We start from the raw sequence: 24,480 nt of genomic DNA, 5'->3' as shown, positions 1-24,480 counted from the left end.
CAAATAGGATTTCAGTGGTCTTTGTGGCTAGTATGTTGAAGAGCATGAATGGAAGGATTATACCCGTAACCCTGACGTCATTGAGGCAGACCCTCATATAGAAGGGACTGGGTGATTTCTCACAGCAAAGAACAGTTTTCGACGTAATATGGTGCTCTCTGGCGCAAATACAGGCTATAAATACAGGCTATAATTAGGTCCACACGCAAGGACACTTATGAACCAATCTTGTCACAATTTAATTGAAGTTCTAAAAGAACAAGCGCCGGACCGGAGCGATCTGACATTCACGATCGATTTAAACATACAAATTGTATAGGCTAATTAACAAGTGAGAGTTACTTAATGAATTAATCTCAGCTCACTTCTCCGTGAGGGGATTCCTTTATGATAACGTGACCTCAGAGAAGGTAATGGTACATAATAGACACTCGAATTGTGAATGCCACGCATTGAATTAGTTGGTTTTATTAGATCTATTGGAGATTGGTTGAAGCAGACAGATGATTGGCCAATATAATGAATGAATGAAATTTATTCAATCGTAACCCATGGTACACATACAGCTTTATAATTAAGTCGCTAAAGTCAAACAAGTGCTTCGTGTTATATTTTATATAGGCTACGCTAAGTTTTCATTATATAAACACCCAGACGAGTGTATCAATGGTGTATGAGTAAAGAACTAAGATTTATTGCAAGTGGCGAAATAATAGGGTTTCTTCCCCCGTTAACATGGTTGTATGTGGTGTGGAGAAATGGATGGTGATAGATATAGATAGAATGCGGCTGAAATTGGGTCCAATGTGAGATATTTTATCAGGAAATCCATTACAACTTTATAAAGATTAACGTGAAGGTAATGATAGCACATAGAAAACTTTCGCTTCCTGGAATGATGACCAAATACCCCACCCCCCATGACTTCCATGGCTCACCTTCCCAATCGACCACCCCTCCCTCCTCCTTACCAGATACAAAAAAGAACCAGTGTGATGATGTCGAAAAGCCCATCGATCGTTTCTTCTGGCGTGAACAAATCCTTTCCCAACCACGAGCTTTTTTTTCTTCCAATCACTATATTGTGTATTCCGCCCTCTATTCATAGTCCCTTTAGCCCATAGAAATTGTTAATTTCTATGCTTTAGCCAGAGCCATAAATGGCTAAGGCTGTCTTTTGCAGATAAATTAATCGGGTATGGAATTATGGTTCATCTGCAAATCATACTTTATTTACATACATATGCCAGGAGTCGTCAATCAGTTGGTTTTCACAAGCCTGTCATAAAAAAAAAATATCGAAGGGTCAAGCGGGATGGGATGGGGTGGGGGCAGAGGACAGGCCTGAAGAAATGGGGTCAGAGAGTGCTATAACAAGTGCCCCACAGTGAATCATGGGAAATAAGGGAATATAAAATTAAGAATAATGCATTCTTATTTGAAGACTTGACAAAGGTGGTCCAGTGACTAGGGATGCACCGGATATCCGGTCCGGCCGGACTATCCGGCCGGATAGTGAGAAATTATCTGGTTCTGGTTCCGGTTCCGGCCGGATATTTTTCAAAATTCGGCCGGATCTTTTTCAAAATCTGCCCAGATCTTTTTCAAAATCTGGCCAGAATTTTTCCTTAAATAGTGTTGGTAGTAACTTAAATCAATGTAACCTATTTTTCAAAAATTAATAAAAACATTCAAAGTAAGGAAAAATTAGGTTTAACATGTTTAATTTAATTTTCTCAATGGTCTGACCCACTGTTTCTAAAGATCAACCAAAATAATACAACTACTGTAATAATATAAAGCTACAACAAATACAGTTTGCAGTGAAATCATTTCTTGCAGCCTTCATCAGTTTAATATTGTGCAGTTCAAATAGACCATTCATATACTTATCAGTCAAAATACTGTTCCATTGAATCTTTACTTTCCCATTATTGTTGGCATTCATGTTTTCTCTGAATTTTTATGTGTGAAACAATCTCTTAATGGTCAGAGAGAAACACTTGCATGAAATGAAATGTCCAAAATCCAAACATGTGCATTAGGACCTTAAGAAGTCAAAACAATGGATCTTTTTGTGGACCACTACAGTCCATTTCCTGTCTAGAAAGCTGTCAATTGTTACTCATTGTTTGTGGTCATGGCAATATGCAAATTATAATCTTGGCACTTTTATAAATAGATGAAGAGTTTCCACCAAATGGGGTGCCAGTCACAGAAAAAACAGTATCTAATTTTCTCACAGAAAGAGATATCTCTTGTCACCATGAAAGTTCCTAAAAGTTCATGAAAAACCTAAATCATTAAGTGTTCTAATGAACATTTAATTCCATTTTAAAGGATAGATAAAAGATAGATAAGAATTTTCTTCCACTTCTGGAAAGATGCAATGCTTTTTTTTTTTTTTTTTTTTACAGATAATATTGCAGTGTAAAAATTTGTTCACAAGTAATGAATAATAAAAGACAATTCTAAATCCTGATAGTAGTGTTACTACAACAATTAAATCTTTTTATTCAGTATAAAGTATTAGATTTGTGAAATGTAGCTTCCCGTTTAAAAACAAACTTCATAGGTAGTATGCAGTATTTTTCCAGCAAACAAATTTACATACTGTATCAAGCTTGTCAACAATTATATTGTAGTTATTTTATTAAAGAATGTAGATTACACCACTTCAAGTCATATTTAATCTCATAAATGGGGTCTTAATTTCACCTTCTCTATAATATGCGTATACCTCACCTAAGATTTGTTCCTTGTTTCATACTTCGACTTCTTATTAATGATTTTCTTTTGTGTAATGAAAAAATCCGGTTCCGGCCGGATAAAATCCTGCCGGATTGCATGTACTATTCGGCAAAGTCCGGTTCCGGCCGGATCCAAAAATTTGGATCCGGTGCATCCCTACCAGTGACATAATTGCAGCTAGGGCCAGACCCGACCCTCGACGCTCCAATGGGCTGAGTCTGGTTAATGACAATCAGTCAGAAACAGTTTCAATTATTTCAAATTCATAGTACATTCATTGCGTAGGCATATGAAGATTCTGTTTCTGGTGGGCGGCTGAGGCCCTAACCTGATCCATCCTTTCTAATTCTCCGGGCCCCGTGAATGATCCCGGTTACTCCCCTCTCGTCATGCCTGAATGTAATGAATATAACAGTAATATGTCATTGCTGTAATAGTAACCTAACCATGGGCAAAAATACATTATTACACACAAAGCCCAAAAGCGTTATCAAGTAAACACCCATAGGCCTACATATAACAGCGTTCAAGTTAGCGTAACAGTACAGTGTATCCCAAAAAAATTCTGCCAATAATTGTTTCCGCCGTTTGATGCAAGACAATTAATAGTTGGCTTGAATGTCAAAGCAGTCGCGGATCCAGGTGAATTTGTGGGGTGCGGGAGGGGCTTTGGTGGTGTACACTCCCTTAAAACTCACAAAGATAATGTTCGTGTAAAAGTATAAATGGGCCTGGTGTTTCAATCCTAGCAGGATCTTTTCAGAGGTTGAATGATAATTTCAGTAGTTATGAGCACAACCTTGAGATTAGATCTATCGCTTAGCCTTTATATGCCTCAGAGTGCACCATCATACTTTTAAAATGATTTCTGGGAAATCCTTGACAATCTCAGGGCCACATCCCTCTTTTGTAAAATTCTGCGCCCCTGGGAAATGACAGATAACTTGCAACATGAACATTTTATAGTGTAATTTCAAGCGCAAGAAGAAAAAAGGTGGCGCTACTCATAAATTGACGAAGACGGTTTGGTATACATAATGATTTAAAAAGTCTAGTAATTCCGTCTATAATGCAGCATTATATTGACAATGCAATTTGGGCACAAGCACTCTAGTTGTGGAAACAACATACAACACAACAAATTACCGGTTGGAAACGGACGGACAGGCTTACGGAATTTCATGGTTTACATATATATCGGAATGTCACTTTGGAATAATTGAAGGTGAGCGGCCCAAGAATTTCATCTTAGGTCCATCGATAAATTTGTCTTATCGCTTTCAACATAAATACTCGGAACGTACCTTATACTCATGGTAAGCAAGGATAAAAATAACGGAGGTTTAAGAATAATTTTATTTATCCCAGATAGAACCATTTGTATTTGTGTGATGAAGTTGATGCAGGACTTGAGATGGTGACTTCAGACAACACGATCGACTGTGCAGAATAGTATTGTTCTACTGTAGCTACACGTTAGTATGAGTTAACTTAGTCAAGCCTATAAATTCAGACAAGACTTAATTTTCTTGATTTAAATTACGATTTACATCAATAAGGTACCGATTTCCATTTTCCATCATGTACATTCACTTAGGTAGAACGCACAGTGTTATAATCGGATATATTTTTGCAGCTGGTTTTTTCCTCAGCTAAAAATGTTGACATTGTTTTTATAGGCCAGTAGTAGTAGTAGGACTAGGAGGCTGAACATAATGTTAGCAATTTGAATTACACAGCACATAGTTCTAAGCCTAGTTACACTATGTCAAGTACTGTATGAATCATATTTCAGTGAACATTGCGTGAAGTTTGGAAAGACATTCATCCTTGTGACTTAACAAAACAAATGATGCTGATTATCCTGATAACTGTTCATGACGTTGTGATGATAATCTTACAAACATGTGTCTTGTTTAATTAGAGCATTCTACTGTGGCTAGAACCTGTGCATTGGTGTAAACATTTTCCTAATCAAGTACTGTTTCAACTAACTGTGCTGGATACACTCCATAATGTTATATAAATTAGACCTCAGTGATTTCTTCCCATAAGAAAATCAAAAGGTATATACTGTACTGCTCTGTTAATGAAATGCTGTTTTGGCAAGGAGAAACCTAGTAAGATTCAAGTCTAGATCGTTAAGTTTCGAAAATAAACATTTCAAGCATGTTATGGCAATCTCTTGTCAAACTAATATTATATTTTGCAAAAGAAGGGTACAAAATGAATGCAACACTGAGTTCCTAATATTGGAAACATTGATATTTTTGGTAAACACAAAATAACTGTATTAAACTGTAAGTAATCTACCATTGTTAGAGTTGACTGGACATTATTGACAAAACCATTCAACATCTTTTTGGAAAATTTACATATAATTTGCCTTTTGTATAATTTTGTTTTGCTGTAAAATGTACTCATTCTTTTGTCCATTATTGTATGTTCTATTACTGTGTTGTCTAAACGTTCTTTGTGGTCTTAAAAGTTTAATGACATTCCATGGCAACTTAAAGGCAACATAAAGGGACACCGTTCCCACTGCCTCTCTCTACTCATATCTTTCCTTTCCATCGCCTTGATTGTCCTAGGTTCATAATTTCATTATTTTATATGATTCCATTCTAAACTTGTCTGCTGTTCACTTGTTTACTCTCTCTTCAAAGTATCAATTTACATTGTAAGTAGAGATGTTAACCTTTTTCAGCCAGTTAATCCTTCAGGTCCAACATCTCAGTGGGCAGATTTGTGTATGAATCATGTCCTAAAATATGCTGGAAATATCTAATATGCAATATATTTCCTAATTGGTACAAAAAAATAAAAATTAGAAATAACAATCGTAAAAAAATAAATTAATAAACAAATAAATTTATGTTAAAACAAGATGCTGCTGCTTTTGACATAAATAAATTTTTACTGTATCATATATTTGCAAAATAGTGTTTGTGATCTTAAAAGTTTGATTTGTTAAGTCCCTACAAATATTTAAAGGTCATGTGTTGTCAATGTAGCAGTGCTATAATTATTCTCATGGGTTATAAAAAGGGAAAACTGTTAAGTCCTGTTAATCCTTCCTCACTATTCAATATGAGATTGCAGAAGACCGGACAAAAAAGAACCCCAAGATGAAGCAACTTTAGGAATGTTGTAATGTTGTCTGTGGTCAGAACAAATTAAATTCAGGACTATCTTTATTAAACTGTATACACTATACAGTATGTGTTGTGACAGTAACTCCAGATTAAAATGTTTTCAAGTTTGGGAGACCAATGTTTCGTCTTGCATGAAACATAGTGTATATATTGTAAAGAGGGGTGCAAAAAAGGTACACATTAATGTCAATTATAACTAAACACATAAAGTACTACATTGTTCAAACATTTGGCTCTACAAATTGCTATTGTCTGTACTCTGTTACGATTTCTCACTGTTTAAAAGTTATCATTTTATGCAGTCAAATAGTTTTCTAACATTCTTTCTTATATCTCATGTTTATGCAGACGTGTCTTTTCTTTTCTATGTTGAAGGATAAAAGACAAACCAATTTTGGAAATTGGAATACATTTATCAAATTGCCATAAATTTATGATACGGTATGGTCAGTCTGGACACCTATCTTCCAATTTTCCAAAACCCTGCAACAGTTTTTCCTTCCTGAGTAAAAATTAATTAATTTGCAGGGATTAATTTATATGACATCACAAAATGCTATATGCAAAATTTTAAAGCTGCTATACAAGTGTTAAAAGTTGTATCTAGCTATTTTTAATTTACACAGGAAAACATTGTATTTTAGGAGAGAAAACATCCAAGGCCTTTAAACTGCTACACAAAAGTTGACCACAAAATTATTCACCTGATTTGAATTTGGCTTCCTTCAAAATTTGACAAGCCTTTATTGGCATCATACAGAGTGATAGTACACCCTTAATGATGAGAGTTCTTTTGGATATCTGTCCGTTTAGTATTACTTTAGGGATATTAGGCAGATAATGTAAAGGCTTACTGTATTTAGCAAAAATAATTATTGAACTTAAGTCAAAACCCTATCTCAGTATCTGAAGTACTTAAAAAGGGTAATATTCTGATGACAGACAATGTGAAAAGTTGTATTGAAGAGAAAAATATTCCACAGTGGTAGTTGAAAACCCCATCAATATATCATGCCCTTTAACTTGAGATATTCGTTTGATTGAATGTGACCGTTTTTGAATGGCTAAACCCTCAACTACTCCAGGAAGTTGGATCACAGTAGCGGGGTTCTGTGATGTCATCTTGGCAAATGCTCTTTGGAAGCTTTATTTAGGCTTTTATAATCTTCTTGTTGATTTATACTTGAAACCTGATTTATTTTGGAATGTTTGCATAGCTGTCAAAGTTCTCTGTAGTTAGAATTTCATCAAAATGCATCTTTTTGTAGAAATATTCTATTTGTTTATGAATAAATGATTGAGATATTATTAAGAAAAACGTGGACATTTTCAGCTGAAGTGCCCTGATGACATCATACATTCTGGTGTTGCCAGATGCAATTTACAAAATATCACTAAATTTAAAAAATTCATATCTTCACAATACAAAATGCTATGAGGATGTGGTTTTCACAGTTAGATTCCCAAAAAATTCAGCATTTTTGTTCAGCTATCAACTTTAGCCACCAGAATATATCTTTTAACTAGAGATACTGGGTGATTACCACAGTATTATTGACTGGGTGAAACTTGACTGGCTAAAACTTCTCTTACAAACAAGTGGATCCCAAATACTGTTGGTGTCTTCACTGGTCTATGATGTCATCATGACAGATGATATTCTTCAAACGCTTTACTTAGGCTATTATTTATCTTCTTGTTGATTTATCCTTGAAACCTGATAGATTTTGAATGTTTGCATAGCTGTCAATATTTTCTGCATCCAAAATGCAACTCTTTTGTGAAAATGATTATTTTCCTCGGTTGATAATTGATTGCAATATTATTTAAAAAGAAAAAAAATGACGTTTTCAGCTTAATTTTCTCAATGATATCATTGAGTCAGTGGTTGTTGCCAGATGTATTCACAAAATATCCCCAAAATTTGAAACATTATGATCCTCAAGATTGATTACACTCTTCTTAGTTTTACTGTCTCCCAGTCAACATCTGTATGCACTTTCCTATCTACCTCAACTACGTGATTGGGAAATACTATGAGCATGTGGTTTAGACCTACAGATGCATATAATTCCTGCAATTTGTTGAGAAATCAATTTCATCTACTGTTCTAATATATTTACTGTGAATTTCTTTGAGATCTTCTCTTTTGGCACATAAATTATGTTTGTGAACAGGAGAGTCAACTAATTAATGAAAATTTAGGGATTTAGTCTCTTTCATAGAGTGTGCTGTTTTGTACAGTGTTGGTTCCTTGGTGTATCCATGTGTACTGTCTGTTTGTGTGAGTCCTTACACTCTACAGTAATTCCATTCTCTGCTAAAAAATTTTGGATTTTCATTTTGTTTTATATAAAATCTATTTTTATTAATTTCAGGCGTCTTTACTTTTACCACTCAAACGAGATATCAATTTCTTGATATCAGAGGTAGGGAACCTACCTTCAATAAGGTTTCAAATTGTATCTAGAGTAGCAAACCTACCTACAATAAGGTTTCAAATTGTATCTAGAGTAGCAAACCTACTGTACCTACAATAAGGTTTCAAATTGTATCTAGAGTAGCAAACCTACTGTACCTTTCAAATTGTATCTAGAGTAGCAAACCTACCTACAATAAGGTTTCAAATTGTATCTAGAGTAGCAAACCTACCTACAATAAGGTTTCAAATTGTATCTAGAGTAGCAAACCTACCTACAATAAGGTTTCAAATTGTATCTAGAGTAGCAAACCTACTGTACCTACAATAAGGTTTCAGATTGTATCTAGAGTAGCAAACCTACCTACAATAAGGTTTCAAATTGTATCTAGAGTAGTGAACCTACCTACAATAAGGTTTCAAGTTGATACTTGATAGGATTTATCTCTCTGTCTTGTCACGTTTCACACTCTACAGTGTTGTCTTTGTGTAAAGGAATCCAATAAACATCCATTGTTATCATGACCAGTGTCATTAAAATGATCTTTACCATCAAAACAGATTGATGCAACCTTCAACGACATTCAAAAATCGATGATAACTGGAAGAGTTTCCTCGTTAACATCACCTTATGATGGCATTCACAGGATATTGGTTGTGTGTCAGTATGCTCAGAAGTGTTGATTAATCCTGTTAAGCCAATTTTGGAATGTGTGGGTTTACTCTTTTTTATTTCATATGATATGAGCTGGTGATGAAGAGGTCATTGATAACTGGTCTTCTCACCAATGTCATAAAGAAACAATTTGATGACACCAGTGGTATGTAGATGTTTGAGGTTGTTATTGATCCCCACATAAGATAAGAGTACTAGGTTAGCAGGCGGAAAATAGATTTGTGCTCATCTCGGCGGCGGCGTCTCTGCCAGTGTCGTCACATTAATTTTTGCGGTTGATGTGCGGGTATCACCGATATATTATCTTTATTAGATCTGTGAATTTATAACACATCTGTGCTTTTATGAAGGATAAGTACCGATTATCTCCGTGGAAACTGTAAACAATTAGAAAAATGCACTTCAGACATTGATGAACAATGTACGCAATTGTTGTAAAATCATTGAACAGTTAAATTTGTACCAACATGACTGCTGTATTATTTCATAATTCACTTTAAGTGTTCTGTATTAATGGAACCAGCTCCAACCCTCATAAATATGGTGTTAATTTAATCTTTTGATATGGTCCAGGAATGCCAATGAGCAAAGAAGCAGAGAGAACCATTCTGATTGTATACTGTACTGTACCTCAGCTTTGAACTACTGTGTGTGTGCAGGGTAGTGTACTAACACCCAAGGTATTAAGGGCTGACTGATGGCATGTACCTGATAAGTGCAAGATTATCGGCTTAGATTTTTTAAAACAAAATTTTTTGGCCCCTGCCGAATTGTGAAATCTCTTTTGGGTCCAATCTTTCCTGCAGGCAGCCTACCGTTAAAAGACCCTGACCTACATGTTACATTTGAGAATCTCATTTGTTGAAATTATTGGGGGAATACCTTTGTTAGACATTTGGTTTTGCAGTGAAAGTCCGAGAGTACTTTAAATTTAGTGTACTTTAGTAGTACAGTACCCATCAGGGTGGCCAGTTTGGTATATTTAAGGCCAAAAATTGCCAAATATGATGTACTACATTTTTCAAATTTCATTGGCCCGAGGAGCATTTTGGCATTTTCTTAACAATTTTTTTATGGCCTGCAGACTTAAGAAAAATTATATAGTATTTAAGCTCTGAATATTGTTACGGTAAATTCCCCTAAAGAAAATTGACTTTTCAACCATTTCATGTAGTTCAGTCATACAGTACTCAAGGTTGCATATATATATGGCCTACCCATCGGCAAAAGCATTGGACCTTTTCTTACCACATTTCACTCCCTATAATGTTCAGCTAAGAGGTCCCAATTGCAGCAAAATGTGAACCCATGCACACAATACCTACCCATATATACATTTTTCGCCCAAAAATTATGTGATCTTGGCCAATCTTCCTTGAACTTGAAGCATTCCTAATTTTAGCAGTTGAGAAAATATCAAGTGTGGTATAAATTTAAAATTTTTAAATTTAATTTTGTGATTTCAATTGTTTGGCTCGTTTCTCATAGTCACTTACTGTCATCTTGCACCAATTCATTTGTCAGTGAGTGCCTCGTTATTTATTAACGATGGTATACAGATGTGCACTGTATCTCTGCAGTAGTATAAAACAACCACTTCATGCAAGACATGCGTTTGTTTGAAACTATTTTTGTGGTTTAATTTTTATCGATAAAACAAGAAGCTGTTGAATCTATTAACAGAATGGATCTTTTTCTAGAAATATCAAAGATTGTGATGTTTTGAAGTTAACTGAAATGGTGCAGTCGTGATAAGTCACTAAATTTCAAAGTCAATTGACTCGAACAATTTGGTAACTTACTGTACCCCCCACACACACCCACCCTCCTTCCCCTCACACCTAACCCCCCCCCCAAACCAAAAAAATTGCAATGACTCCACTCCAAAAAATTAAAATGAGTGGTAATGACTCGAATCGGCATTATACTAAAAGTGACTAGGTTACAACCCTGGCAGTCCTGTCTAGCACAGTTATCTGTATAATTATGATCATATCTGTGGTTTCATAACTTAATTACAAATTGCTGCATTAATTAGTTCACTATGTAAACACTGTTATCTGTTTTGACATATGTAATTACCAATTTGCACATCTCAAGAAGTTATCTCTCAAGAACTTAATTAGTTTTGAAGTATTTGAATTTTCTGATAAAATATTGGTAATTCTCTGGTGTGTGTGTGTGTGTGTGTAATTTAGCTACTATTGCCTTAAATATCGACAGTATAACAATCTCTTTGTTCAATAACAGGAAGAGGTAGGCAGATGAGTGATCGAGGTGTTGATCTATATCTTACTGTTCAAGACAATATATATCTCAAGAGAAATGTACGATACACATGCTATGCTATATATACAGAAGCTATAAAGAGCTTAAATTTCTCGGAACCAATTTAATATCCACTGTATGAACATGCTCACTGTTCAATAAGACTGAGGCAGACGAACTCTATCTCCATCTATCTTGCTGTTTGGTGCGAATTTAATAAAAAGATCAGTCTACCTAGAATATCACAATTTTCAGCCACTTTCGAAAAAAATGCCAGTGCTTTCTAAACAATCTACTACTGTAGTTAAAAAATCAAGCTGGCACTGGCGTTTTCCTGAATTGCAACACTCATTTACAGTACAGGCTTTTGAGAGCAGTCCAATAATATTTGCCGATAATAAGCAGTAATACAGGGATAATAATTTTAGATATGGAAGTCATGCCACTTCCGATTTTGAGGTGAACTTTTGGTGACTCATTCCTATGACATTGTGATTGTACTACTACCTAATGTATCGAATTGTACTTGATAATTGATGTCGACTAATTAGGCTGACTACTGTACTCTAGCTCAGCTCTGAGATTCCTCTGGGATAGTTCTGGTTAGTTGGAAATTGCTGGTGCATTGTACTGGCTCTCACGACCCCATCAAGCTTCCAATTACTTGTAATTATTATCAAAAATTTTCGTTTGATTGAGGGGTAATATATTATTAATTTAAGAAAAAAAATGATATTTTCATAATAAATGATGAATATGCACTTTTTTTTCTCTCACCACTACTGATAGTGAGGGGATGCTTTGGTGACTCATACTTGTGTTAGTGTACTTACTACGTACAAAGTATGGTATTTGATAATTGATGTCAACTAAATTAGGCTGACTACTGCACTATAACTTAGTTTGCAGATCAAGCTAGGAAGTCATTAGTTGGAAACCATATATAGCCAATGTTATATTTTTGCTTTTTCGAAAAACAGGTTTATAAATCCTTATTCACTGTTCCATTGATTATAAATTTATATGTAAAGAACAAAGTCTGTATTGGAAGGGTACATGTTTTACCATAGACACAAACATAATGGGACGAGTAAGAGATATTTGTCTCAATCTGACAACTTGATTGCATCATTAGTCACAATGCCCCCCCCCCCCTTTTGCCAGTTGAAGTGCACCTGTCCAATTGTTGGCCTATAGTGGGGATGGGGAGGGGAGGGGAGTTTGAGGGGATCGAGAGGTCTTAATTGTTACTGTAGCACTGTAGTTGTATAGTATATATTGTTATAGTTAGTATGAAGATCGAATGAGCAGAAGAGCTGAGCTGTGATTGGCTAATGAGAGTTTGGAAAGGCATCATTTTTATCATTTTCTCAGTGATTTAATTTTTAACCAGTTTAGTGTCAATTAGAAATTGGAATTATTGCTCAGTTTTGTTACCAATGAAAACAAAATTGAGATTAGATAGTGTATTAGGAATATTTCTTACCACCTGATGCAGGTGGTTCTGAAATGAAAAAGCCAGTCCTAAACTTTTAACTATTTACTTAAAAAATCACAAATTCTATATCAAATTATTAATTAAAAAAAGTAAATTAATAAATGACATTTTCAAAAGTCCCATTTTTTTATAGTTCATGATAAATATGTACCCCTTTTTCCCCCTCTCTCACCAAACTGAACCCTTTGTCAATATTATTTCCTTTTTATAGACAATTTTGCAAAGTTCTCTGCATGTATCTGTCCATACATGCAAATTACTTGCAAATTATGGACAAGTAATTCTGTAAATTATCGTGCAAAGTCGATATGTATACTCTATATATAGCGTGCTATAATACTGTGTTACTTTACACCATGAATGACTACATACTGTGCTGAAGCTTACATTCAAAATGATCAGCTAAAGCTACATATTACATGCTTATAAGATTGATGACAAACTTCTGTTGAATATATAGAAGGATGTTTCCCTCACAATGTCCTCTTTACTCTTCTCTTCTGATTTTACCCCCGAGGTTTTAACCATTTCTGCCTAACCTGCCTAGCGTGGACTTCTTCTGTTTTTTTGCAACGTTTCCTGGGAAATATCCATCTAATGTCTATTCTGCTATTGATTTTGTGTTCCATCTTCTTCTGTAATTCCTTCTTCGTATTCTTGTCAAAGACAGACCCTCTTTGTCGTTGTGTCGTCGTAATGCAGTAATTCTTTTATCTCTCTAAATGAACATGGCTTCTTTTTTTTTTCTTTTCTTGGCTGCCTCGATGTAATGTCGATGTACAGTGGTTTCTTTTAGCAGTCGGTTTATTTTGTTTCTTATTGAAGCAGCTCTTGTTGCTACTTGTGCAAAATTAGGCCTTTAAAGGAATGTAGTATATATACCTTGTTTTAAAAAGAAAGCAAATGAGACAGAAAACAAAAAAATTGTGATTATGAGTTTCTGCAGTGAGAAAATAATAATAATTAAAAAGAAAAGTGTTGATAAAATTTGATGAAGAATCTAAGTTTGTATCTTTAGTTTTTTAAGACCTTAATGATTTTGACTGTATAATATTCAGATGTAAAAGGAAGAATTCTGTATGGGAACTATTTGAGGGGACTAACCAGGCCAAGGAGGAGGGATTGGATAGGAGGTAACCCTGGAGATGGTTTCAAGAGACAGATTAGAATAGATGGATTAGGGAGAGCAAGAGGCAATGAATTAGTGGTCAGGATGTGAAAAGACAGGTTGGGATGGATAAGCCACGGCAACTTAACAAATAGGAGATGGTCAGGGGTGGATTAGCGAGGATTAGAGAATTTTAAGAGAGTGAACAAGCAGGAGGTCATTTGAATATATCTGTTGTGAGGGGATTAGAATGGATTACTTTGGATGAGAGTCAAGGAAATGGGCAACTAGGGGCTGCTAGGATAAACCTTGAAAAGCCACAGCAACTGAATAAATAGGTGATGGTCAGGGGGGATTAGCTCCTGTAAGAGATTTATAAGATAGTAAACATGTAGGATGTCATCAGGATGTCTCTTACGAGGCAGATTAGGAGTGCTGTATGTTAGGACAAGAAAGTTGAAGAGACAAGGGGTGTTGGACAACAGGAGGCATTCAGCAGATGTTATGTACAGAATGGATCATTGAGATGGACAAGCTACAGCAGAACAACATGCCAAAAGCTGGGACAAATATGAGGCTTCTATGTCATACTTTGAAAGGTCAAATAAGATTTTGCCTAGAGGTGTATTCTGTATTCTCTGTATTCTGTATTTTGTGCAGAATACAGTCTGTATTCTCTGTGCGTGTATTTGTCCCATCTGTTACTGTAACTTGTCATTCAGCCTCTGAAGAAGATCCTGCTAGGATCGAAATGTCAGACCCTCTTAACTTTTACACATTCTCTTACACAGGCTCTTTAGTTACAATTTTGTTTTATTTTGTGTTTTATATGCAATTGATTTTGTTTGCTATTAAGAATGCACACAATGTTATGGGTCAGATTGCATCAGTTTGGGATGATTGCAATATAAGATGCTGTCAATAAACTTCCTGTTTGGACTTTGTAGTCTCTGATTTATGTATGAGATCATTCCTAGGGCAGTTTGGAATCCTTGCCTTTTACACATTTTAACTTCAATTATGTGCTGCTCAGAAGGACACCTCATAATTTATTGTAACATATGCATCGCCTGCAAAAAGTCAAGATTTTTCTCTATTGCTGTGCTCTTGAGCATGTTCCATGGAGATGATTGTAGAGTGCCTAACGGTGGTGGAGTAAACTTGCAGACACATCAAAAAGTCATCCTTTGCAGTGAACATTTGACCATACTGTATATATACTGAAAGATGACAGGTCCATGAAAGATCTTCATGTACATGTGTTATCTCATATCCCCTCAAAGGCTTTAATACTTTAGGGGTAGAAAACAAAAATGCTTTTTTATTCCCAAGAGAATCTTGACTTTCTTTTGAGATTGTGGAAATGTCACGATTGGTTTATGTCCCACAAGATTAATGTGTAGTTGAAAGGTATGATTACATTGATCCAGATAAAAAAAATTGGCTGTCAACAGGACATATCCCGAGCCGAGATTTGGTCGTTCACGAGATAGTTAGTTTGACAGACGTCACAAGTTTTCACTCTTCGTCTCCATAAACTGTGTGACATTATGAATATGTATGATCTTATGAATATTCATATAGTGCACTTACAGCACTTAGCGAATACACAAAACCCTAGACTAGTGCTTAGTGTAGTCAAGTGTATATGACTAATATACTATAAACTTGTAACAACATCCAATTCAATATCATGTCCATTAAAAATTGAAATTTGTAAATATGGTGTGTGTGTGTTACAGACCCTGACAAAATGGCCCTAGATGGGGGAGGGGGGGGGGAGAGAGAGGAGTACTCAACCCTGACAACCTTTTACACTGTATAGATATATATTTCAGGGTAGCAAATCCTGACATTTTATCTCCTATTTGGATCTGGTTAAAGAGATGTTCTTGCAAGATTTGTCAGTAGATTATTATTGTATTGATCAGTTTATCAGCTTACCTCCTCTGACCACAGATAACTCAATTCTCTACAATGGAAGGTTTTTTTACTATCCTTTTGTATGTATAACAAGATTTAGATTTAAACATCCCCTCAGCCCATAGCCCATGGAAGAACGAGAAAAAGGAATTATAGATTGGTCAACTAGCTTCTCACAAAAGGGTAATACCAAGGTTGTCTTTTCAAGGAGTTTAAAACTCCCATGTGTGTTACATCTTTTCAGAGGGCTAACAAGTATCAGTTCTTTTGTTACTATTGATTTTTTTCCCTCCCCCATCAATAAAATGCTAGCAAATGCTGCTGAGAGGATTTGCTACAGTACACAGTAGTATTAAAAGTCAGTACAACAGATCAAATAATACAGTAAGACTTGCAAATTGGCACTGGTGTTAACAATGCTTTGAATACCTAGTCTTGTGTATTTTATATACAAACTATTATTTGAATGAGGTTAAAAGTATGTCAAAATAGGAATTAATTAATTATATTTTTTTTCATTTTATTTTCCTGTCCTTCTAACATTAGATTTAGAATTTGTTACAATTTACCTGTACATCTTCAAATAGCAAATATTATGTCAATTAACAGACCTGTGTCTGATCAGGTTATTTTTTTATCTCTTGAAAAGAGTATTCACATACAGTGGGGAACACCATGTCAATGATCAAGAGCATTTAACAGTCAGACTACTGTAGTCTGCTGAAGGGGTTTCCATCACATCAATATATTATGAATATGGTATCCATAGTTACGACCTCATCACCTGAGCAATCATACAAATGCATGCAATGTTGGTATGTGGTCTGTCGTTTACATGCTTAGTTGATTATACGCCATATTGGCACTGTACCTGTGTGATCCATCATCAGTAGTGATGAATAATCAGTAGTGATGAATAATCATAAATCTGTTTAAAGGACATCAGCTTTGACATCAAATATGCTAGAAAGTCAAAAAATGGTCATCCATGAGCAAAATTCAGCAAGTTTATATTTTATTGCCACCCATAGAGGAGGAAATGTTCCTCTCAGAGACATTGAATTATATATAATTGAATACTTTAGCATGGGAATAATTTGCTGATACAAGACCTCCATGTGAGTACTTTTTTCAAACTTTGAAACAATGTTTAGCCGGTTATAGTATTTTGATGGCAATACCGATGACCCTTTAAATGGACAATTTGATCCTAACCTCATTCAAAGTCATTTGAACAGCAGTACTTAGAAAAACCTGATTGATTTTTCCTAACGTAGCGCGGGATCATTTATAAATGTATCGTTTTCTTCATCTTCACAGCAGCTCGTTGGATCATCTGAGCTGGCGAATGGGAACTACAGACAGGCGTGCGGCGACGAATAGCGTGCAGGTGTTCCGGGAAACCTGAAGGAACTATATTTACAGGGTTGAGTCTCGAGCAGCCTTGGTCGTCTGTATGCTTTGCAAGAGGTATCCATTCTTCTAAGTGCCTACAGCGTGTCTTCTTCTCGAGATGGAGCTATCCAGTCTGGTGAACCTATTCGTTTTTCCCATCTGCATCCTGGTGGTCGCCGCCGACATCAGCTGTTCTCTGGAGAAGTCCCATCCGGACGAATGCACCTGCCACAACGATACGCTGATATGCTCCAAGAAACGAGAGACGGAGCCCTCCTTCTCCGAGATCTCGAGGGACGTACGAGAACTGACGATCACCGGTTACAAAATCGAGGAGTTGAACACCACCAGGCTCTTGGGAGCAAACTTGATAAACCTGAAAAAATTAGACCTCTCAAACAATAGGATTTTAACCGTCACGGCAGATTCCTTCAGTGGCGACGATTTTCCAGTCCTTCAGACACTCGTATTGGAAGATAATGAGATAGTATTCAGCTATTCTAATGAATCTTTAGGGTCACGAGTGTTTCACGGTCTTTCCTCGCTCACAGAGCTCAATCTGAACAATGCTCTTAATAAGGACTTTCTACGCTCTGGTATGTTTACAGGTCTTCTAAACCAGTCCGAATTTGTTCTGAGGAAGTTGGTCCTGACGGAGAACGAAATGTCCTATTTGAGCACGGAGCTCTTCGCACTCGAAAGCACGAGAAGTTTGGAAGAATTGTATCTCTCTCATAATGAATTAAGGAGTGTCTTTGACGATACCTTTACCAAGAAGAGACTGCCGAATCTAACGTTATTAGACTTGAGCCATAACAGTTTAGATACAATAACAAAGAAGAATATAGAGGATTTTAAAACATTCGATGAAGATTTAATGCAGCTCAACCTCAGCGGGAACCCGTTCAGGTGCCGCTGTCAGTTACGGGATTTTATAATTTGGTTGAACGATACTAACCTCGTGGAGGGAAAGGCCGACCTCATGTGTCGTAATATCGCCGAGACTCCCATTTTAGATGTGACTGCACATCAGATAAAATGCAACAAGAACATGGGTAAACACAGGCCGGCCATGTATAGCCAGTACGTGACTCTGTGCATCATTTTCGCCATTATCGGACTCTTGGCACTGATAATATTGTTTATGAGGAGGAAGGACATCGTAAGATTCTGTCAGCAGGTACGACAGGCCACTAAGGATGCCTTCGATAGCCATCAAACGCACTATAATTACAGCGGTATACAGCACGCCAGGAGGGAAACGGCCGATTCCGGCGTAGCGTCTGTCGAAGTCTGATGAAGGTAAATAAAATGAAGTGATCTTGTTGATGATGATGATGATGGTTGGAAAGTACTGTATGGGTCGGGAGGACGAGTTTAAAGGAGAGGGTCGTGTTTCAGGTGTAGCTCTTCAGCTGATACAATGCTCTTTCAGTTTAGGCCTCCATTTTCATTAATTACACTTGTTGCTTCCAAGCAGGAGTGAACTACTGGATGCATCAATCTAAATTGCAACCCCCTGGTCCCTTCCCTACTGTACCTCCCCGCCCTCCCTCCTCCTCCCTCCCTCCCTTCCTTTGCTCTGGCCATGAGCTGGTGAAACTTTATAAGTAGACCAAACAAGAGACTATCAGTATCAGTATCAGTTTTGAACTTTTTATTACTTTTATTAGTTTATTCCACCTTACATGAAAGAACAATATCCTGTGCCCTTTGCAAGGAACTTGATCTCTGTTTCATTTTCCCTAACCCTCCCCCCTCCCCTCCCCTCCTCCCACTCCCCCTCCCCCTCCCCTCCCCTCCCCTCCCCCAAAGCAAAAACACCAATGAAAAAATGAAAAAGGTAAGGAATCAACTACAGTAGCCCATTGTTTCTTAACCTTTTCCACGGTGATGCCCATCTGAAAATAACTGAAATTAAAAAAAGTACCACCCCCCCTTCAGTAGCTTTGGATGAAAGCTGAGTTTTAGACGTGAGGTCAAATTTGTTGCTTCGGCCTATAGTTTTACACCCCCTAGAGTCCTACCTCACACCCTCTGAGGATGCTTTTCACCTCCCATGTTCAGAAACACTTGAGGTAAACTGGTGTATATTAATACTTTCTTTGACAGTAGTGTTTCAGAAGCAGGATATAAAGTGATATGGAATAACCATGGAATAACTGACTAGTGACTCAGTCAGCTCTATAGTTTCACACCTGCCAACATCTCGTTGACCAATGAAGAATGACGTGATTGTAATATCCCTGATCGAGTTCATGGGCAGGAAAAAAGAAAAGGAAAGGGAAAAAAAGCTGTGAATTTTCCAGAAAATGGACTCAAGTTAGAAAATTGGCAGGGTTTTTTATCAGCCACATGAGTGAGCAGTCATCACTTCTCAAGTCAGAAGATATCAAAATAATTTATCAATCATTTATTAATAGCGAAAACACATGCCGCTATTTTTCAGAGAGAAAAAATAAGAGAAGAAAAGAAAATGGGGATAGACTTTCTCGTGAAATTCTAAGCAATAAAACACTGTTGTTGTATCTCGAATCATTTGCCATGAATAATAGAAGAGGTTGGAATTATTTTATGGCTTCCAGCAGTAACGGGTTAGGAGGAGCCATTGAGGGAGAAAGAGTGGTTTTTCTGTGTTCGGAGAAAATCGTGTGCAGTTTTACATATAATGCAGTTGTGTCAGGTCTCAGAGGAACGGACCTTCACAGTATTCTATGATAATGTGGTGAAAAATCAAAAAACACAATTAAAACAGGAAGAATTCTGCTACAGTCCTACATGCAAAGGAAGCATTAGTGAGGATGCCTTAGGGGTTGACAAAAGTTAATGGGAAGGGTAGAGATTGAAGGATGGTTTGGTGGGGGAAAGGGGGGGGGGTGTGAAGGAGTTGGCAATGAGGTTTATGCTCCACTAAAATAAAAACTGAAGTACTGCACTGCAGAGATAGAAAATATGCAGTAAGATTATACAATTTTAAACTGAAAAAAATGGTTTCAATTTCTGATCTGAATTAGCCATCTGAATGAATGAGATTTTACTGTACACAAACAATTTGGAAATGACATATGCCCAAACAGAACATGGAAATGTTTTATTCATTGAATGTCAGCAAGACAGTTAAACTTCTCGTTGTGACTACATAATCAGTATAGATATATAAATATATATATATATTTATATATATATATATATATATATATATATATATATATATATATATATATATATATATATATATATATATATATACATATATGCTACCTTTGCATTTTTCATGAACACATAAAATTGTCACAGTGTTGCAAAAAAAAGGAAAACATAAGAACGGTGCATTGTGGGTATTCTCATTTAATGAGGTTGAAACTTTATTTTTCAATCATAATAAAAAACAATGTTAATCTTAAAGAGGAATAGGTCAGATGTGACGATGGATTCAACACAAGTGTCATGGTGCGTAACGACTCCATACATTAAACAAGACATGAAAAATAAGACATGATTCGCTTTAAGCTCATATGATAGACTTCATATATTAGCAGTCTATGATTCAATTTCTGAGATGTCAGTTTGATTATCAATTATTAACAGTAAAAGAGAAGATGCAGGCAGGCTGGCTGCTGGTCGGTTACCCTACTCAGTCTGCATGTATGTGCATGAACGTGTCAGTGATTGATGAGGAACTGTAACGAGAATGCGGACTCGACTAGATCGTTGAATCGGGAACTGGAAGGAAAGGATGGGTACCAGACGAGAAGGGTACGAGAATAGGTGTTTCTAGATCAGTTGGATGGACACTAAATGAGTTATTTTGTTGTTTTGGATTCAACTTGTTCATAGAATTGGAAATGGGAGGAAAGGATTCGTATGACAACGAGTAGGGTATGAGAAAGGTGTTTCTAGATCAGATGGACCAGTTGGATGGGAAGTATGACCAGGTTGAATCCAAATCAGCAAAAACTTTTTGCTGTTTTGGATTCAACCTGGTCATACAGTATACTTGGGAACAGGAAGGAGAGGGGATGAGTAGGGTATGAGTAAGCTGTTACATATTGGTTGGTCCAGCTGGATGGGAAAGTCGTTTTGGACTCAAATATAATTGGAAATCAATTTGAGCATATTTCAAGATATTCTGATTTATTCCCGTTTTCTGTGTTTTCGTCTTTACCCTGCCGACTGCTGACAGAGTTCTTACTAAGATCGTAACATCGGGCTAGATCTTTAAACTTTAACCTACCGTTCAAATTATACTTTGACATTGAGGAGGGAGGGTTAAACTTGAGTTGACCATGAAAAATGGTCCCATGAGGAGAAATCTTTTGGAAGATGATCAAATATGCATGTTGAAGTTTGATCATGAGTGACCATTTTTGCCACTCTATAGCTTTCTAGCATATTTGGGGGCATTAATTGCTAAAATGATCTTTTAGTTCAGAAAGTAACAGGAAGTAAAGAGCATGCCACTGCAGTGCACTTTTCTATTTTGATGTTCGTCATATAGCCATTATGATGACGACAGCATACATTCAGCTTCGTCAAATATACTGTATGTATAAATATACATTTAATCAACTTGATTTCATTAGATCAAATTTGAAAACTGTTAAATTTGTTGCATTTATGTATTATATTCATTGCCGTAGTTTATCAGTGCTCAGTCTATAAAATGAAGAATTCATTATTTCATGAAATTATATTCCTTGGAGAACTAAATATGATTTGGGTTGTAACACAATTTATCAAGACAACTCAGTCTGTATTAACCTTGCCTCCAAAGTTAATCACTTTGAAATAGATGTTATTCTAATGTAGCATGTAACCTTTGGTGATCAATTTGGTCAAAGTTTTTAAGCCTTCCTTAAAAACATGATTGCAATGGGACAAAATTTAGACACCCTCCGAGAATTTGTTCCAAAATTTTAGCAGTATTTTAAATCCCTGTACACTGTGTCTTTTAGTGTTGTTTTAGTATCTCTTCCAGGAAATCTTGATCAGTAAGTTCCTTAGTCATAACTCTTTCTGTGTACTTTGGCTCTGTAACTATGACAAATCCTCTTCTTCCATTCAACAACCTTCCCACCATTTCACCAGTGGCGGAGCGTCCATACAGTCAGAGGGGGCGGATGCCCCCCCCCTGACGGACTCAAATGGACTGCTGGTGCCCTTTTCAGCTTTTTACCACTTTTTACTTATTCGCGATTATTGACTTTTTTATTGCGCTCAAATACCTATTGACAATTGTCACATATTTTTGGTGTAATTTTCTAACAAAATGCTCTAACGGCTATTTTCGTTTATCTGCAAATTAGCAAGGCTCAGAAAGAGTCATTTCCGGCGATCTAGGGAGTATCTTAACTCAAAAAAATTCTGTACGCTCCGCGCCAACCTATGGTGGCGCTCCGCTTAGATAGTGTTAAAGCGCCCCTACAGACCATTCACCCCCTCTGACCAATACCCCTAGCTCCGCCACTGCTCCCCCCCTCCATCCCTCCCTACAGCTCTCTTGTGTGTACTGGTGGGTGTGTGTAATCTTTACCATATATTGACTGTGAGGCATTATAAACATGTTTCTCATCTAAGGAAGACGAGTATGAGATTGAAAACAAGTGAAAAGTCTGCTGAGAAACCCCAGTGGATTCTCTTTTAACTTATTTTCCCGATTTGTTATTATTATTTTTGGAGACTTGACGACCACCGATCTGTAAGATAATTTATTTTAACTGACCTTGCAAATTTGCAAGCCATTCTAATTATGGCATTCATACCCCATTGGATAAGCTCTCATTCATGTTGTCATCAAGGTTTTTGCACCCTTAGCCTTCACAGAATATATCCTACAGTAGTAGGATAGTCATAGTACATTAACCATGCATGCTGGCTGTGTAAGGAGATCCCTTTCACACTGCAGTAAAAATACTGTACTATGTTGCTTTCTAATTGGTTGCTTTACACTAGGAAGCATTTCTTGAAAATTACAAACTGTGGTTTATGCATGAGTTCACATGTGTATATGGCTACGGACACGCATGGATTTATGTATTTCGTTGGGGTCCGAAAACAATCCCATGGGATATGCCGGGGGGGGGGGAGCTTCCTGAATTTAAATATTAAGTATGTAGTACATATAGAGAGTCTTGTAGGCCAGTTGATAATTTCTACATGTGTCAGTTAGACCTGTGTCAGTTGTTGCAGTCTACTTTGATAATATATTTTACCTTAAAATTAATGTAAATTCTTTCAGGTATGAAATTGTTCCCAAGAGATCAAAGATGTGAAAATGGGAAGAAAAGGCAAAAAAAAAAAAAAAGGGGGGAAAGGAGAAAATAAGGTAGAGAAGAAAAGAAGACAGAATAATGTACACATCATGTTAACATTTGTCATTCATGTAACAAGTATGGTTGTTGGTCAATGCCCAAAACAGTACAGTACATTTAGGGAAGTTAAGTTAATACCTGACGACAAACTCTTGAAGATTGTGACTGTGTTTACAACAAGTGTGAAGATTAACTGTAATTGACTAGAAACTGGACATTTCTGGACAAAAGTAGCTAGGATCCCTAGATCTTATAAAGTAAGATAATTGATCTGATTGGTTAAATATGAAATTGAACAACACAGTTTTTGACACATTAAACATAGTTCATTCTTTAGAAATTTTGTGCCAGAGTGCTGTTGTTAAGAGGAGACAGGTAAAGTCTGCTAATTATTTGAGGACCATCTTTGAGAAAGCCTGATAATTCGACACTGTATTTCATGTAATACAATCTCTTGTGACTATCTAACTCCCCTTAATCCCCAGGTACCTTAAATTTTGTATAAAAAAAATGACAAACATCAACTTTCAAAATTGCATTGAAAACATTTCCTGGCACATTTAGTTATTATGTTTACCTTTTTTGCATCTACCGAAAATGATGGCTCGTGGCTACTGCAAATCTCATTGACCCAATTAGAGAGGAAACTACATGGTTAACATTTGTGTACATCTCTCTTTAGAACCCAAATTGTAATGGTTGGTTACACATTCTGTCACTGGGAATGACATTTTTAGAGAATTTGTGCGTGGAGGTAAATTAAAAAATAGTTCAGTGAAGCAAATCAGGATGGTAATCAGCTGGTTGTAATATTATTAATGTACATATTATTAGAGTGTCACATGCAACATCTATCTTGGGACCAAAAATAATATGGAAAAGTACATAATTAATTCGTAGAAAAGTTTGCATACTCATACTGATCTCACGTTTTACGTTCACAAACTGCAGAAAATTTCCATTAGAACAAAGCGAG

At 36.3% G+C, this 24,480-nt stretch overlaps 1 protein-coding gene and 1 long non-coding RNA gene across 6 annotated transcripts in view; one reads left to right on the top strand and one right to left on the bottom strand.

The window, feature by feature from the left end:
* Positions 1–2,578: 2,578 nt before the first annotated feature.
* LOC139962437 (uncharacterized) lies at positions 2,579–9,403 on the bottom strand. The gene is made up of 2 exons (XR_011791243.1): positions 8,732–9,403; positions 2,579–3,144 (listed from the first exon to the last, which is right to left on the bottom strand). It is a non-coding gene; the product is annotated as an uncharacterized lncRNA (long non-coding RNA).
* LOC139962436 (trophoblast glycoprotein-like) overlaps positions 3,842–24,480 on the top strand; it is a 38,571-nt gene continuing 17,932 nt past the window's right edge. For 2 of the 5 annotated variants that reach the window (XM_071962374.1, XM_071962375.1), the window contains exons 1-2: positions 3,851–4,067; positions 17,119–18,495. In XM_071962374.1, the coding sequence (XP_071818475.1) occupies positions 17,312–18,490 (1,179 nt within the window). In that variant the 5' untranslated portion in view covers positions 3,851–4,067; positions 17,119–17,311 and the 3' untranslated portion in view covers positions 18,491–18,495. Of the gene's footprint in view, positions 4,068–17,118; positions 18,496–24,480 lie in introns of all 5 variants that reach the window. The other 3 variants (XM_071962377.1, XM_071962376.1, XM_071962378.1) reach the window with 3 other exon arrangements.

Source organism: Apostichopus japonicus, chromosome 21 (genome assembly GCF_037975245.1).
Source record: "Apostichopus japonicus isolate 1M-3 chromosome 21, ASM3797524v1, whole genome shotgun sequence".
NCBI lineage: Eukaryota > Metazoa > Echinodermata > Holothuroidea > Aspidochirotida > Stichopodidae > Apostichopus > Apostichopus japonicus.
This window is presented reverse-complemented; position numbering and strand designations above follow the sequence as displayed.